Consider the following 12,955-nt stretch of genomic DNA (forward strand, 5'->3'; position numbering starts at 1 on the left):
TATCTCATATACTTGCAAACTCATAGATATTTTTTGTTAACTTGTAGATAATTTTTGTTAACTTTTAGATAATTCTTGACAATTCCTGGATATTCCTTTCAATCTCCTAGAATATCCTTGCAACCTTGAGTATACTTGCAATTTCATAGATAATCCTTACAATCTCCTGGAGTATCCTTACAATCTCCTAAAGTATCCTTGCAATCTCCTAGAATATCATTGCAATATCCTAAAAAATCATTACAAAATCCTAAAAAATCCTTGCATACTCCGAGACAAATTTGTTAATTTCTATGTAATCCTTGTCAAAATATGCTAATTCCTTGACAAATTCTATTTAATCCTTGCCAAATCCTAGATCCTCCTTGCCAACTCCCTGGTACTCCTCACTAATTGATTATGAACAAGAATTTCAAAAACTCTTATTTTCTTGCGTCTTTTTTCTTGATGATTAATCTCCTAAAACTACGGATCTATCAATTTACTACCAGGAGAGAATCTTCGTGATCTATAGTTAGATGGGACCATGAACTACGTAGTGACCTTGGTTTATGTAGAACTGCAGAAAAACGTTAAATTCTACATCTTCGAAATATATCAAACTAAACATTATACATACTCCCTTAATTGTTTGAACCCCGTGATATCTCCAACTTGATGGAGTTTGTTAACTTAAATGTATTGCTATTTATTTGTACATAATAAAGTATTTATGATAATTTGTTGGAAGACAAAATATTTTATTTCAGATTTAAAATGTTTACAATATCCATCATACATGTATTGCTTAATAGGTTTGTATAGACGGCAGAATGAATAACAAATCGTTCTTCTAACGAACGCAAAATATACAAAAACTTGTTTAAAGACAGGATAGAGCTGAAATTTATTCATTTACGGACAATGTACATAATGCGTAGAAATGGTTGAGAAATTTTTTGAGTAAATTTTGGTTAACGTATAGTGTAGAGTAAAGTGCGGGTTTCCTATAAACGTTTATAATTCATTAGTAAAGTTTTCTTTTTATACATTGTATAGAGTATTTGAGTAAAATATGGTTTGGTATTTTATCGAGTCTTGTTTCCAGGTCAAGTTCATATAAGCATAAAATGAGTATTCTTGGTTGAGAATCCCGGGATTCGGATTCAAATCTTCACTTCTCCCGAGGTTTCAGGTTTCCTCTTCTCCTGCTCCGGGTCTACCTTATCCCTCAACGGAACGGATCTGTTGAGCAGGGTCTGGTAAACTCTTGTCCTCTCTCATGGATCCAGAAGTTTGAAACCCATTTAGTTCCTGCTAGGACAGGACATGCGGCATGTCTCGTCATCTCATCTCCTTCTCCGTTCTGGTGCAGATTATACCAGAACGCTACCGCGCCCTTCTTAGGTTTCAAAGATATCCCTAGATATGGGAATACTGTTGCTCCGCCGAGCTCTACGTCTGATTCATACATGAGCAGAGTTGCGATCCTGTTTCCTGTTCCTAGACTTGCAAACGCGTTCTTTTCCTCTCGGCGAGCAAAGTCAAAATGAGGTTCATAGTGACCTCCGATACCGTAGTTAGAGACCTGGAGCTCCTCACTAGTCTCCATATTTAGTCCGGTCAACTGGTTCGCTTTCCTTCAAATATAAACATTCTGTTATTTAAAAATATCTCAGGAAACTGTATCAGATGAAGAAACTATTTAATTGCATGATTCAAATTACTACTAATTCTAATCTATAAGACTTTAAAATTCAATTTAGTGAATGTAAATATTTTTAGAACTTTCTCGGATATAAGATAGATTTTAGACCATTGAATAAAAGATGAACTATATATTTTTTATCCTTTGATTTTTCAATCTGTAAAGTTTATATTTACTAAAAAATGTAATTATTGACAAACCTGTAAATATTTGCAACATGAGGATGCTCTTCCTCTTTTAACCAGGCAGTCTTAGAGATCCTATAGCTTGCAGTCTCCAACTCCCCTGTCTTATAGTTCTGCACCGTGGCACGCTTAAACCTTGGAGTAGCCAGCTCCTTGATCGTATCTATCTCTGTATCTGTGACCAGATCATGGAAGAGAACTATTCTGGGATTAGGATAGATATCTTCCTCCTTTACGGGACCTTAAGTAAAATGTACATTTAATTTCTAAATTATCCAAGGATGTAATGCAAGGGAAGTTATTTCAGAAGTGTACACATCTTTTGTACTGCAGTGTACTGTCTCTGGGCGGTATTGTAAACACAAGACGGATGTCAAAGCCTGATATGGGATCCATCTTTCACATAAAAAAATCAATGAAATATTCTGGTCATAGGAAACTATTATGTGAATTATCAAAATTCAATGCTTTTTACCTCCTCGGATACTTAACGAACACTGATGCATCTATTCTTGTTTACAAATTCCGCCAAAAGAGAACTGGTTTCAATATGTACGCAGAGTATACACGACCGCAATTAACTTTCCTTGCAAGACACCGTTTTATTGATCTGTTTTATTTCATGAAACAAATAAAGATTTGAATATTAAAGTATATCTAAGGTAGAAAAGATTTTTTTAAACATAAGTCCTTAATAATAATAAATGAAGTTAACCCGTTCTATTTTGATTTAAGTTCCTCCAAAAATGTCAGTATTTGACATTTATTGAATGCACAACTTATAAACATATCAGTTTTAAAATAAAGCTATTGATTGTGGAAGTAATATACTTATCAAAAAATGTTAGGAGAAATCTATGTTGGATTAAACAAAAACAAAAATGAGAAATCAAATCTAATAATTTTTCGGGTAAAATGAGGGAACAAAGTCTAGTCCCTTTACACCACAAAAAAAACCTTTTTTCTCTCGGTTTCTTGCAGTGAGAGAATGGGTTTGGTTGAAAAAAGCAAATATTACCAATAAGAAGATAGGGATGTTTCCCTGTGGTGTATCTGCAGAGAAGACGGGATCGGATTGACTCCGGGATGAATTCCTCTCCTCTGCAGAGCTGCTCGTACTGAACCCTCTCATCTCCCAACTCCTCTTCTCTCTTCCTCTGCTCCTAGCAGATAAAATAGTGTACAATTTTAAAACTATAATTTTCAAGGTTACTTAAGGTGACTCGTTAATATCATAATTATAATCTATATCTAAGGAACAAATATATTCAACCCTTTAAAGACTGTGGGGTCTGAATCATTGTATAGCCTGGAAGAAGGGGCATCCCACGACCCCCCCCCCCTAAAAAAGGCATTAGAGTATCGGTATTGGTTTGATATGCATGTCCATAGCCCAATTTTTAAGGCCAACTCATTGGACCGCTATCTTTAATAGGTTGCTACGCATGTTTCTGCATTTAGTTTTTTTAAGGGCTTTTCAAAAATTAAGTTTTCAAATCTGGAGAAAAAATTATGGGCTATTATAGTTTTTTAAATATGGACCGGACGTTTTACCGCCCTGTACCCTTCCATATGCATAAAATATTTTTTTTTTACAAAATATCCTTAAAATTACTTTTTCTTAAAATTCTTAATTCTCGGTTAAAGTGTCAAAAATGAGAGTGATCGAAGTTTTGAGGTATGATTAAAAAGTAATTTGTTGATGTAATTATTTTAGACTATAAAAGAAGAAAAAATCAAACCTTTTTTTGTAAGGTTTAAACTTTAAAGGAATGCAAAAACCCCTGGAAGTAAACATTTAATACAACTTATATTACCTTAATGATATTTACAGTTTCATCTGCATCTCCTAATCCGTCCTCTCCTCGTTTCTGCAGGGTTGCGCCCTTCTTCTCTAGGGTAGACTGATAGTACTCCAAGTTTCCAGGTCCTCTAGGATGCTCAGGTTCTAACTCAACCATCTGTTTCGTCAGTTTTAAGGCGCGTCTTATATTTCCGGTCATGTAAGCTGAGAACGCAAGATACTCCAATATATCAGCCTAAAAATGAGAATAAAAAACTGATGAGGTCTAAAATGATCAACTATGTCAATGAAGAAATAATACCTTTGTCACAGTTTTCTCTGTCTCTGTCTCGTATTGTCTAAGTGCCTCCTCCATCCATATATTAGTATGGTAGTAGTCACCATTGTTATAGGTTTGTCGGCCCAGCTCGAAACAATCCTGTGCGGTCAACCCAGGACCAAAATGTTTACCACTGAGAATACCATTCGCTATGCTCGTTGTATCTAGCCTGTAGGTATCCTGTAGTCTCATTAAACCTATGCAAAGCAATTATTAATACAATTATTACATGAAATAAGATTGCTTCGTCATAGAGAGTGATTTCCTAGCCACTTTCCTGAAAATTTCGGACATGGATTTAACATGATTCTCAGATCTTTTAAAAAATTATAGGTTAAAAGCTAAAAAGTTTGAACAAACATGAAGGGAAAGAAAAACACTTCTACTTACCAATTGCTGCTCCGTTTAAGTCTTCATCCTTGGGCCACCTCAACCCATAGTTCTCAGTTGTCAGATTCTTCAGGAATCTCTCCGAGTCTCCTTGAATCACACCTTTCAACTCCTTCCAGTCGGAGGTCAGCTTTTTGATGAGAAGAAACGAGTTGATCGGGTTCCCAATAAACTTCTCACTGGATAAACTAGCACGATCCCGTACACTCCGATATTCTTCTAGAATCTTCTCTAGCTTCTGTATTCTCCTGTACTCGTCCTTCACATAGTCCTCTAGTTTATCCACTAGGTCAGCCTCAGTCCAGAGAAGTCCCTCTAGATCTGCAGACGATGTAAACATTCCGTCTCCGTCACTAACGGAAGGAAACTTATTCGCTGCTTCTTCAATGTCTGTTGCTCCGACTATAGTGGAGATATAAATTAAAATGATTAAATTCTGCATTTTATAGATTCAGGTTTGCCGGCATCTAGCACAATATGGTTAACTTGTGCTCCAGCTCCTGTAACGAGAGAAGAACTGGAGTTCACTTCTACCTATTCTCTGGGAGCGCTGAGATCTAGCGGGGCCGTACTACGTGTATAATCGCATATTAGGGTTAAAACTCAATATGTTTAACACATGTCAGATCTGTGTCAACATTGAAGACAACACTGCCTATTACAGTCCAAGAGAAGATTATCTGAGATCAACTAAGAAGGAGAGCTGTAAAAATATATCAGGGATAAAAGAATAACTGGAGATTTGGCTCTATTTTGGTTTACATATCTTTCAAGTCAGATGTTTACTGTTATCACTTTTTACTTTCTCATGAGAAAGCTGGCTATTGATGAAGAGAGAGAGAGAGAGATTGAGAGAGGGGGAGTGTAGGGAATAGGGATGATACAATCCTGTTTGGTTCTGCTGCAGCCTAGGGCAGGTAGAGACTCCCCTTCTCTATCCGTCTCTCTCTCTCAGTCTGACTCTGAACTCATGTTTACAATGGCAGCTGCAACTACCCACTCCTTCTCTAACTTTCAGAGATTACGCATTAATTAAACAAGAAGGTTGGTGGTTTCAACAGAACAGTGGAGGACTTGTCAATCTTGTAATGGTTTAGGAAACCATACAACTTCTCAGGGAGGTCAGTTTATCCTTGAATTAGGATGATTAAACTACTGATCTACTCCTCTCTAGCCTGGAGTACGATGGGACAGAACACTGGAGGTTTCTTTTTCGGACCGTCAGAAGTAGGCGAATATGCTGAGGAAGGAGATTGTACAGACAACCGAGGGCAAAGCATACCGGAAGGATTACTTTTTACTCCGGGTCAGGACGAATGCCAGGTCTGTACATGTCTTCGAAAAATGCCCGTCCTTTGTAGGACGGTTCTATGTGCTCCCCCAATGAACTGTGTGAGTTTAAGAGTTGGAGATGCGTGTTGTCAATGGATCTGTGATGATGTTGAACCTCCTCCAGGTTCTATAAGTGATATTGGACTGAGACTGGTTGCATCAGCGATTACAGCGATCCTCTCGCTCTCTTTGCTCTTTTTTCTCATATACAGACTCAGACAGAGACGGTTGAGAGGGAGACAAAACCATCTTCAGGCAGAAAGCTTTAATTCAGTTCTAGGTAAATAATGAAAAGAATTTTATTTTAAATTATCTTAATTCATTTTTATTTTATTTTCTATTGCTTTTTTATTTATTTTTTTTCAGGTCAAACTGAGGATTGCTGGGTCGGGGATACTCAGCTTTCATCCCATGGAGTAGATTGGAGAAAACCTTTGGAAGGGACCTTTAATCGACCTTTTCCTCCTTCCTACGATGAAGCAGTTTCCTCCACTAACACCGGTGAAACCCACTTAGAGGACCCAGGGAATCCTGCTCCACCCTATCAAGGACCTGTTCTACCATATCAAGTCGCAACCTTGGGTCGAAGAGTTTTTCCAGTAGGTATTGACTCCACAAGTACACTTCCTTCAGTTCTCCGACGAATACGGAGAAATACTCCGGACAGGGATGAAAGAGTAAACGAACCTGAACCTGAATGGGTTCGTCCTGAAGTCCGTATAAATCTTCATCCTTCTTCAACTCGGCATTCAAATCCTCTTTTCCGGCATTCATTGCAGATATGTTCCGGATACTCAGGTAAACAATGGTTTAATACAGTGCTTGGATCCGGCTCCGAATTCGCAAAAATACTTTTGAAAAAAGAAAGATTATAAAAATTTCCAAATTTCTGAATGCTTCATAAAGTTTTAGGATACAAAAAATGCGAAAAAAATAAAACAAAAAATTTGAAAATTATTTTTTGTTAAAATCAGTAAAGAAATGACCTGGATCCGGATCCGGATCCGCATCAAAATTAAATGGATCCTAAGCACTGGTTTAATCTAATTCAAACTCACGAGAATAATAATCCTGGTAGAAATACGCGGTTTATAAACACTTTAGTAAACTTGAACGCATTGAATTTTCTTGGAATAAGTTTTTCTTGTAAATAATGGGGGTAGGGAGGAGAAAATTATAGAGTTACCGGATATAAAAAGATAAATAAGATAAATAAGAAAAATAAGATAAATAAATTAAGAAAACCGATAAGATAAAGTTGAGAAGAAAATAAAAAAAAATACAAGAAATAAGATGTAGAGCAGAGAGTTAGTTGAATTGGGAAACATAAAGAGGAGTTATAACAACTAATAAAAATAGAGAAGAACTAAAATGAAATTTAAAAAAAGATAAAAGTCAGGGGGGGGTGGGTGGAAAAAAGAGGTTTATAAAATTAGTTTTCTATATTTTTTAGAGGATTCTCTTCCTTCTGGTATCTCACGGTATCCTGAGCCGGAGACCGATGAATCGTTGGTTCCTGGGGATTCAATGGAACAGGAACAGAACCAGAGTTTGGAAAACATGGTTCTGAACCAGCGCTCGGTACAAGACAGAAGCTTTGAACAGAATCGGGGCAGGGAACGTAACAGGGAACAGAACAGGAGCAAGGATCTGAACAGGAGTTCAGATCTGAACAGGAGTGCAGATCTGAACAGGAGTGCAGATCTTAACAGGCGCACAGATCTGAGCAGGAGTACAGATCTGAACAGGAGTGTAAATTTAAATATGAATGCAGAACATGCTTTGAATACAGATGAGGTTCTGAGTGCAGAGAATGATAAAACTGCAGAACAAGATCTTAATAGAGTAGAGCATGAGAATACGACAAAAGAAATAATTTCTGTATCTAGCCCAGTTCAAGAGATAACACATCCTGGAGCTAGTCCAATGCGAGGGTTAATTAATCCCGGAGTTGGTCCAGTTCCTGTAGGCAGTCCAGTTCGAGGCAAAATAAGTCCTGCAATACAGAGCTCTGACGAGCTGCCATATCTAACCCAAACTACAGTGTAAAACAAAGAAAATTTTTACCAAATTTTAATTTCCCTCAATAAGAGGGTTTTGTTATATTTCTGTTATTGAAGCAGCCTGTTTTGTTTTATTACACATTATGTATACATTAGAAATATTATAGATAGATATAATACATTATAAATCTTCGTAGAGGCCAAAAATGTTTCGGGAGCTTATTTATAAAATAATTGCACATAACTTTATCTGACATATTACACAATTTGAACAACGATGATAACCATTGAATTATACTGATAAATTAAAAAATAATTAAGTTAACAAAAAAACTTCTAAAACAACTTGAATATTTTTCGTATTCTGGGGAACTCCCGAATGCACAATCAATATATAAGAAATGATTCTTTGCCACAGAACTTAATTTTCTAATCATTTTGTCTTTGAAACCTAATTTTGCCAAATCAAATGGTCAAAAGTTTAAAATATCAATGGTTTAACCCTCTGGTTAAAACGATATAGGGATTAGAAAATTAGAGTTTGAGGTAAGATTTAGTTAATTTTTTCTTAGGTTTACTGCATTATTGCCTTATAGGGTCTCTAAGCGCAATTTCAAGTGACCCTACATGCATAGATGTAAATGTCCGATTCACAACGGTACATTTAAAAGCTTCGTCTGATAGTCAATGAATTAAATATTAATGTTTATAATTTTAAAAAATATTATTTTTAATTGGGGGGTCACTACAAATTTAACTCGCGCATTTACTGCAGGAAAACGTGTAGGAACGATCAGAATCAAACACTTTTAAGCCGGAAAAACTCACAATATCTTCCACATTATTGATCAGATAAAGATTTTAAGGGTTCCGTAGTTAATCGTGCACTGTCATGTTTGAATTGAGGGTCACTTGAAATTACGCTTACATTCCCTTTAACCATTTGACATTAAACATTTGTAGTCTGTACATGATGTAGAATTAAAGTGTTGTCATTTAAACATCTGTGTTCAGAAACATAAACAGTTCCGTTATAAAAACAATTAAGTATTAGATGCATCCAAAACATGTATTAAATGCACCGCATAAAATATTCATACAGTTGAGTCACGGTTATTTGTAATCCTTGTATGTATCTACAGGGTGTCCCACATCAAATTAGACCGCTTCAATGGGTCTAAACTACGATTTGGGGGACAAATCAGAAAATTTAAGAAGAATGGATCATTTTGAAAAATTTAATAAGTCTAATAGAACATTTTTTTGTGGGAAATTGCTGGATTTTTTCGAGTATTATGTGCGTATTTTGGCGTTAAAGATTGGAGATAATCTAATATAATATGGGACGCTCTGTATATCCACATTATCATATTTTAATCACGATTACATATATTTTTCACTTTAAAAATTTTTTTTTATTATTCTAATCCATGAAAATCTGTACTTTTATCTACTGCAAAGTGCACGAATTCCACACTACATTTATAAAATATATCATTTTACTTTATAACATTTTATAGATTTTTGATAAAGATAATTAAAGAACTTCAAGTTTAAATGATAATGATGATATTTTACCGTGATAGATTCTATCGTTAAGTATAAATTACCAAAGACGACATAAAGTTTTTTATCTTTCTATTGGATTTTGAATATCTTTATTGTGTACGTATTTTTCACCTGCGCTCTTAAGTAATGTGAATTGTATATCATGTTTATAAAATAAATATTTAAAGATATTTTTTAATGCCGAAAAAAAGTTGCCACATTAAGAAAATAAAACTCAGAAATGTGCTACAAAAAATAAAAATGGTTAAATTTGTCAAATCTTTTATACAGTGTTAGTAAAAAAGGATGAGACTGGAAAGACGACCGCAATCATGAATACAAGGTAACAGATAGTAAAACTTTCATGCAGTCGTCTCTGAAATCTCATCCTTTGTGGGTACGCCTGTAAGTAAATAACTATGTTCCCACTAAAATGTTAATTGTTAACATTTTTCAGCCCCAAGACTTAAAACGGATCACATATAATAGATTTTGTAAGCAATAGTTCATCTATACGACGTTGTTTAATCATTTTAAATTTTTGATAATCCTTGATACCTTTGCTCGTGATATGAAAATATTAGCAAATAGAGCTAAATACTTGTACTCCTTTTTTAACCACACATAAGAAATTTAATTTATATAAGTTTTTAGAAATATACATTTTGAGCAACCTTGCTCTGTCCAAAGAGCATTTTTAATATTTCTGACCCAAAAATCGGGCTAGAAAAAATCAAACACTGAAACATGAGTACTATTAATAATATATCTTGGTAGCTGTGTTCATGACCAACTTGATGGTTTAGCAGGAGTTCGTGGAGACCACCTGATTCAATTTGATCAAATCTCAGTCACTAATACTCACAATAAGCTTTTTAAGGCGCAGTAACCTCTCAAATTTATTGAGAAGAACAATGTTTTGATTTTAGATATTTTGATACAGGGTGTCCCAAAAAACATGGGAATTCAGTGACGAATTCGATATCGTCTTTTTAACTAATTCTTTGATTTAGTATAGTGATACCTACTGAGAAAGCTGTAATCTGTAAGAGTTTCGTCTGTTATGTTCACATTATGTTTGTTTATGTTTTGACTGCATACGGTTGTACTTAGTAAAACAAGAAAATTGCAGTATACAAACAGAGTAAACTTGTCCGTCTTCAGTGTTCATCTTGCGGAGACATTTAGACAAATCTTTACAGTCTTTTACCCTTTTCATAAAATAAACTCTAGCAGACATAATAATATTATGGCTTTTGAAATTAGGTATTACTATGCTAATTCATGACAAAGACGATATCGAATTCGTCACTGAATTCCCATGTTTTTTGGGACACCCTGTATTAGATCATATTTTGTGCTGAAATTCCTAGTATGTTACCCAGATAATATAGAAATTCAGTCTACCACAAATTCTGCAATCCATTGTCGAAGACCTTAGGCATTATAATTATGACTTCTGTTTGATCAAATATTAAAAGGTTTAAATCATCAGGTTTCAAAGATATATAACTGGAAAATTTGAGTTTGTGGCAGACTCTTAATCAATTTGAACAAATAAGATGCGTTGAAGTGTACATTTGGATGCTTTGCGTAATCTAGCGTAACCCAACCCATGGAAATCTCTTAAATACAATTCAACTGTTGGAAAGCATCAAAAATGTTCCTTTATTAAAATATTAAAGCATCATAACTGTCACTGATACAGATGCAATACAATATGTGTAAATTTCCCGTTTTTCCCTTGTCTAAAACATCATGGTAATAATAATGAAAAATATAAAAACACTAGTAATAGTATAATAACAATCATACTGATAATATGAAGGTTTAAAACTATATTATATATCAGCATAGTAGGGCGCTGCTTTTCAATTCATTAAAATGTTTTTGTTTTGTTTTCTAAAAACAGTCAGATTCATAAGGACCTATTTGTTTGCAATATGTGGATGATGCAGGAGTGAAATTAAATTTTTGGAAAATAAAAAAAAACAATGATATAACTTAACCATGTTTCTACTGTCTTACTGGGAGTGGGGATGAATAGTTGAAAACTATCACTATTCACTACCGACTTTGATAATAATTAGAATAAACAAGGTAATAATGATAATCCAAGTACTACCTGTACGATTACTACTAATAATCATGAAGATAATAATGATTCTAATAATAATAATATTGTCAGATATAACGATAATTATAACAATATTAAGATGGCTTAGATACAATTCAAATGAATTATGAATTGACTTGCGATTTACACAGGCTGGAGTGAAAATTTTATTTTGCAGTATCAAATACACATTCTAAGTAACAATTTAATATCCAAGTCACAATTAAGGCAAAGCCATACTTTTGAGACCAAAATATGTCGAAAAAGGTCAAAGTATTCCATATCAATGTTTTTTTTCTGTTCATATTAGGATTTAAATTTCCCTCAGCTTTTTAATTTTTATAGAACAGCCTTAGAGAAATGACCTAATTTGAGACCATTAACTATTTGTCATTTTCAGCATGTAATTAGTATATGTACCTATCAAAACTAACTATTAAGAAAGTTGGCAACTTTTATATATTCTGTGTCATTATATTCAAAAAAGGAGGNGTGTGGCATCTTCTTCCTCTCTTGCCAAAACTTGCCCTTTCTCAGGCTTTTCTTAAAGCATCAAAAATGATTTTGGTCGGAAAAATGAAGGATTTCTTTCAACTGATGAGGAAATATTTGTGGTATTAAATCCATTTAAAATGCACAGGAAAACGCATTGGTTCATAATTCTTAGCTCATTCAGTCATAATTAGACTGGAAAGTTAATATTTTCAATTTATTTTATTTCCATCGTGTTAGCAGTGTTATAAACACTAAATAATCCTATTCCCTTGCTAACCGTGCATCAACCTAGGATGATCATTTTAGGTACTTTTGAAAGAGAGTGTTATCAACTATCTAAAAGTTTCTCTGCCTGAGTCTTTTGATCCTAAACTTACTAGTTTCTTAATTCAAATTAGAGCTAGGATGTATATGTATAGTATTCACCCGTCTACAGGCAGATGATGAATATTAATTCTAGGGCTGACTACGAAAGTAGATCTAAGATCAATTGATTGCTTGGTGCTTTTGATGCTTTCAAATGATGTTTTTGATGCTTTCAAATTGCACTTTTGATGCTTCAAAGCATCCCAAAGTGTTGAAATTGAAAGACAATTCCTTTATGCAATTTATAATCAAATTAACTAATAAACTTTCGATATTAAGTTAGTTAAATTATACAAGAAATATTCGTTAAAACGCTCCGATTGTAAGAAAAGACGGCAGTTGTCACAGTGTTCCTTAAGAGCAAACAGGTTTAACTTGGTATTGCGGAGAAAATTCAACTTGTTCCTGGTTCTCATGCATGATGGTGATTGGAAACAATTTCCGTCAAATCATATCACTGCGTCCTGCACATGGTGAGATATCGAGGTTTTTTTTCAGACACACCCTTTACAACTGGAGACACATTTTACATGATTAATAACTTACTGTTAATGTTATTTCATTAATTTCTTTTCCCAGACCTTTCTTCATGTAATTGTTCAGTATAAATTTTCATGAACCTCCTTCCAAAACTAAGGTCTGTACTCTGTATGTTCAAGAGTGTCTATTTATTTATTTTACCAACCCCACAACTCACAACAACTTGCACC

The 12,955-nt window shown here is 34.4% G+C and overlaps 2 protein-coding genes across 2 annotated transcripts; one reads left to right on the forward strand and one right to left on the reverse strand.

Annotated features, from left to right (window-relative positions):
• Window positions 1–874: 874 nt before the first annotated feature.
• Window positions 875–5,240, reverse strand: LOC111707572 (prolyl 4-hydroxylase subunit alpha-1). The gene is made up of 6 exons (XM_023480686.1): window positions 4,386–5,240; window positions 3,978–4,192; window positions 3,690–3,911; window positions 2,891–3,035; window positions 1,888–2,113; window positions 875–1,619 (listed from the first exon to the last, which is right to left on the reverse strand). Exons 1-6 carry the CDS (start codon window positions 4,825–4,827, stop codon window positions 1,211–1,213), a joined length of 1,659 nt encoding a protein of 552 aa, XP_023336454.1. The 5' UTR covers window positions 4,828–5,240; the 3' UTR covers window positions 875–1,210.
• Window positions 5,241–5,336: 96 nt separating this feature from the next.
• Window positions 5,337–7,913, forward strand: LOC111707573 (uncharacterized). The gene is made up of 3 exons (XM_023480687.1): window positions 5,337–5,997; window positions 6,084–6,515; window positions 7,171–7,913. Exons 1-3 carry the CDS (start codon window positions 5,529–5,531, stop codon window positions 7,764–7,766), a joined length of 1,497 nt encoding a protein of 498 aa, XP_023336455.1. The 5' UTR covers window positions 5,337–5,528; the 3' UTR covers window positions 7,767–7,913.
• The last annotated feature ends 5,042 nt before the right edge of the window (window positions 7,914–12,955 follow it).

Source organism: Eurytemora carolleeae, unplaced genomic scaffold (assembly GCF_000591075.1).
Source record: "Eurytemora carolleeae unplaced genomic scaffold, Eaff_2.0 scaffold809, whole genome shotgun sequence".
NCBI lineage: Eukaryota > Metazoa > Arthropoda > Copepoda > Calanoida > Temoridae > Eurytemora > Eurytemora carolleeae.

Coding starts and splice junctions, on each gene's coding strand:
- LOC111707573 (XM_023480687.1), top strand. CDS start 5,529: ATGATTAAACTACTGATCTACTCCTCTCTAGCCTGGAGTACGATGGGA. Junction 5,998..6,083: donor AAGCTTTAATTCAGTTCTAG/GTAAATAATGAA, acceptor ATTTTTTTTCAG/GTCAAACTGAGGATTGCTGG. Junction 6,516..7,170: donor GATATGTTCCGGATACTCAG/GTAAACAATGGT, acceptor TATATTTTTTAG/AGGATTCTCTTCCTTCTGGT.
- LOC111707572 (XM_023480686.1), bottom strand. CDS start 4,827: ATGCAGAATTTAATCATTTTAATTTATATCTCCACTATAGTCGGAGCA. Junction 3,912..3,977: donor CAGAGAAAACTGTGACAAAG/GTATTATTTCTT, acceptor TCTCATTTTTAG/GCTGATATATTGGAGTATCT. Junction 2,114..2,890: donor ACATCCCTATCTTCTTATTG/GTAATATTTGCT, acceptor ATTTTACTTAAG/GTCCCGTAAAGGAGGAAGAT.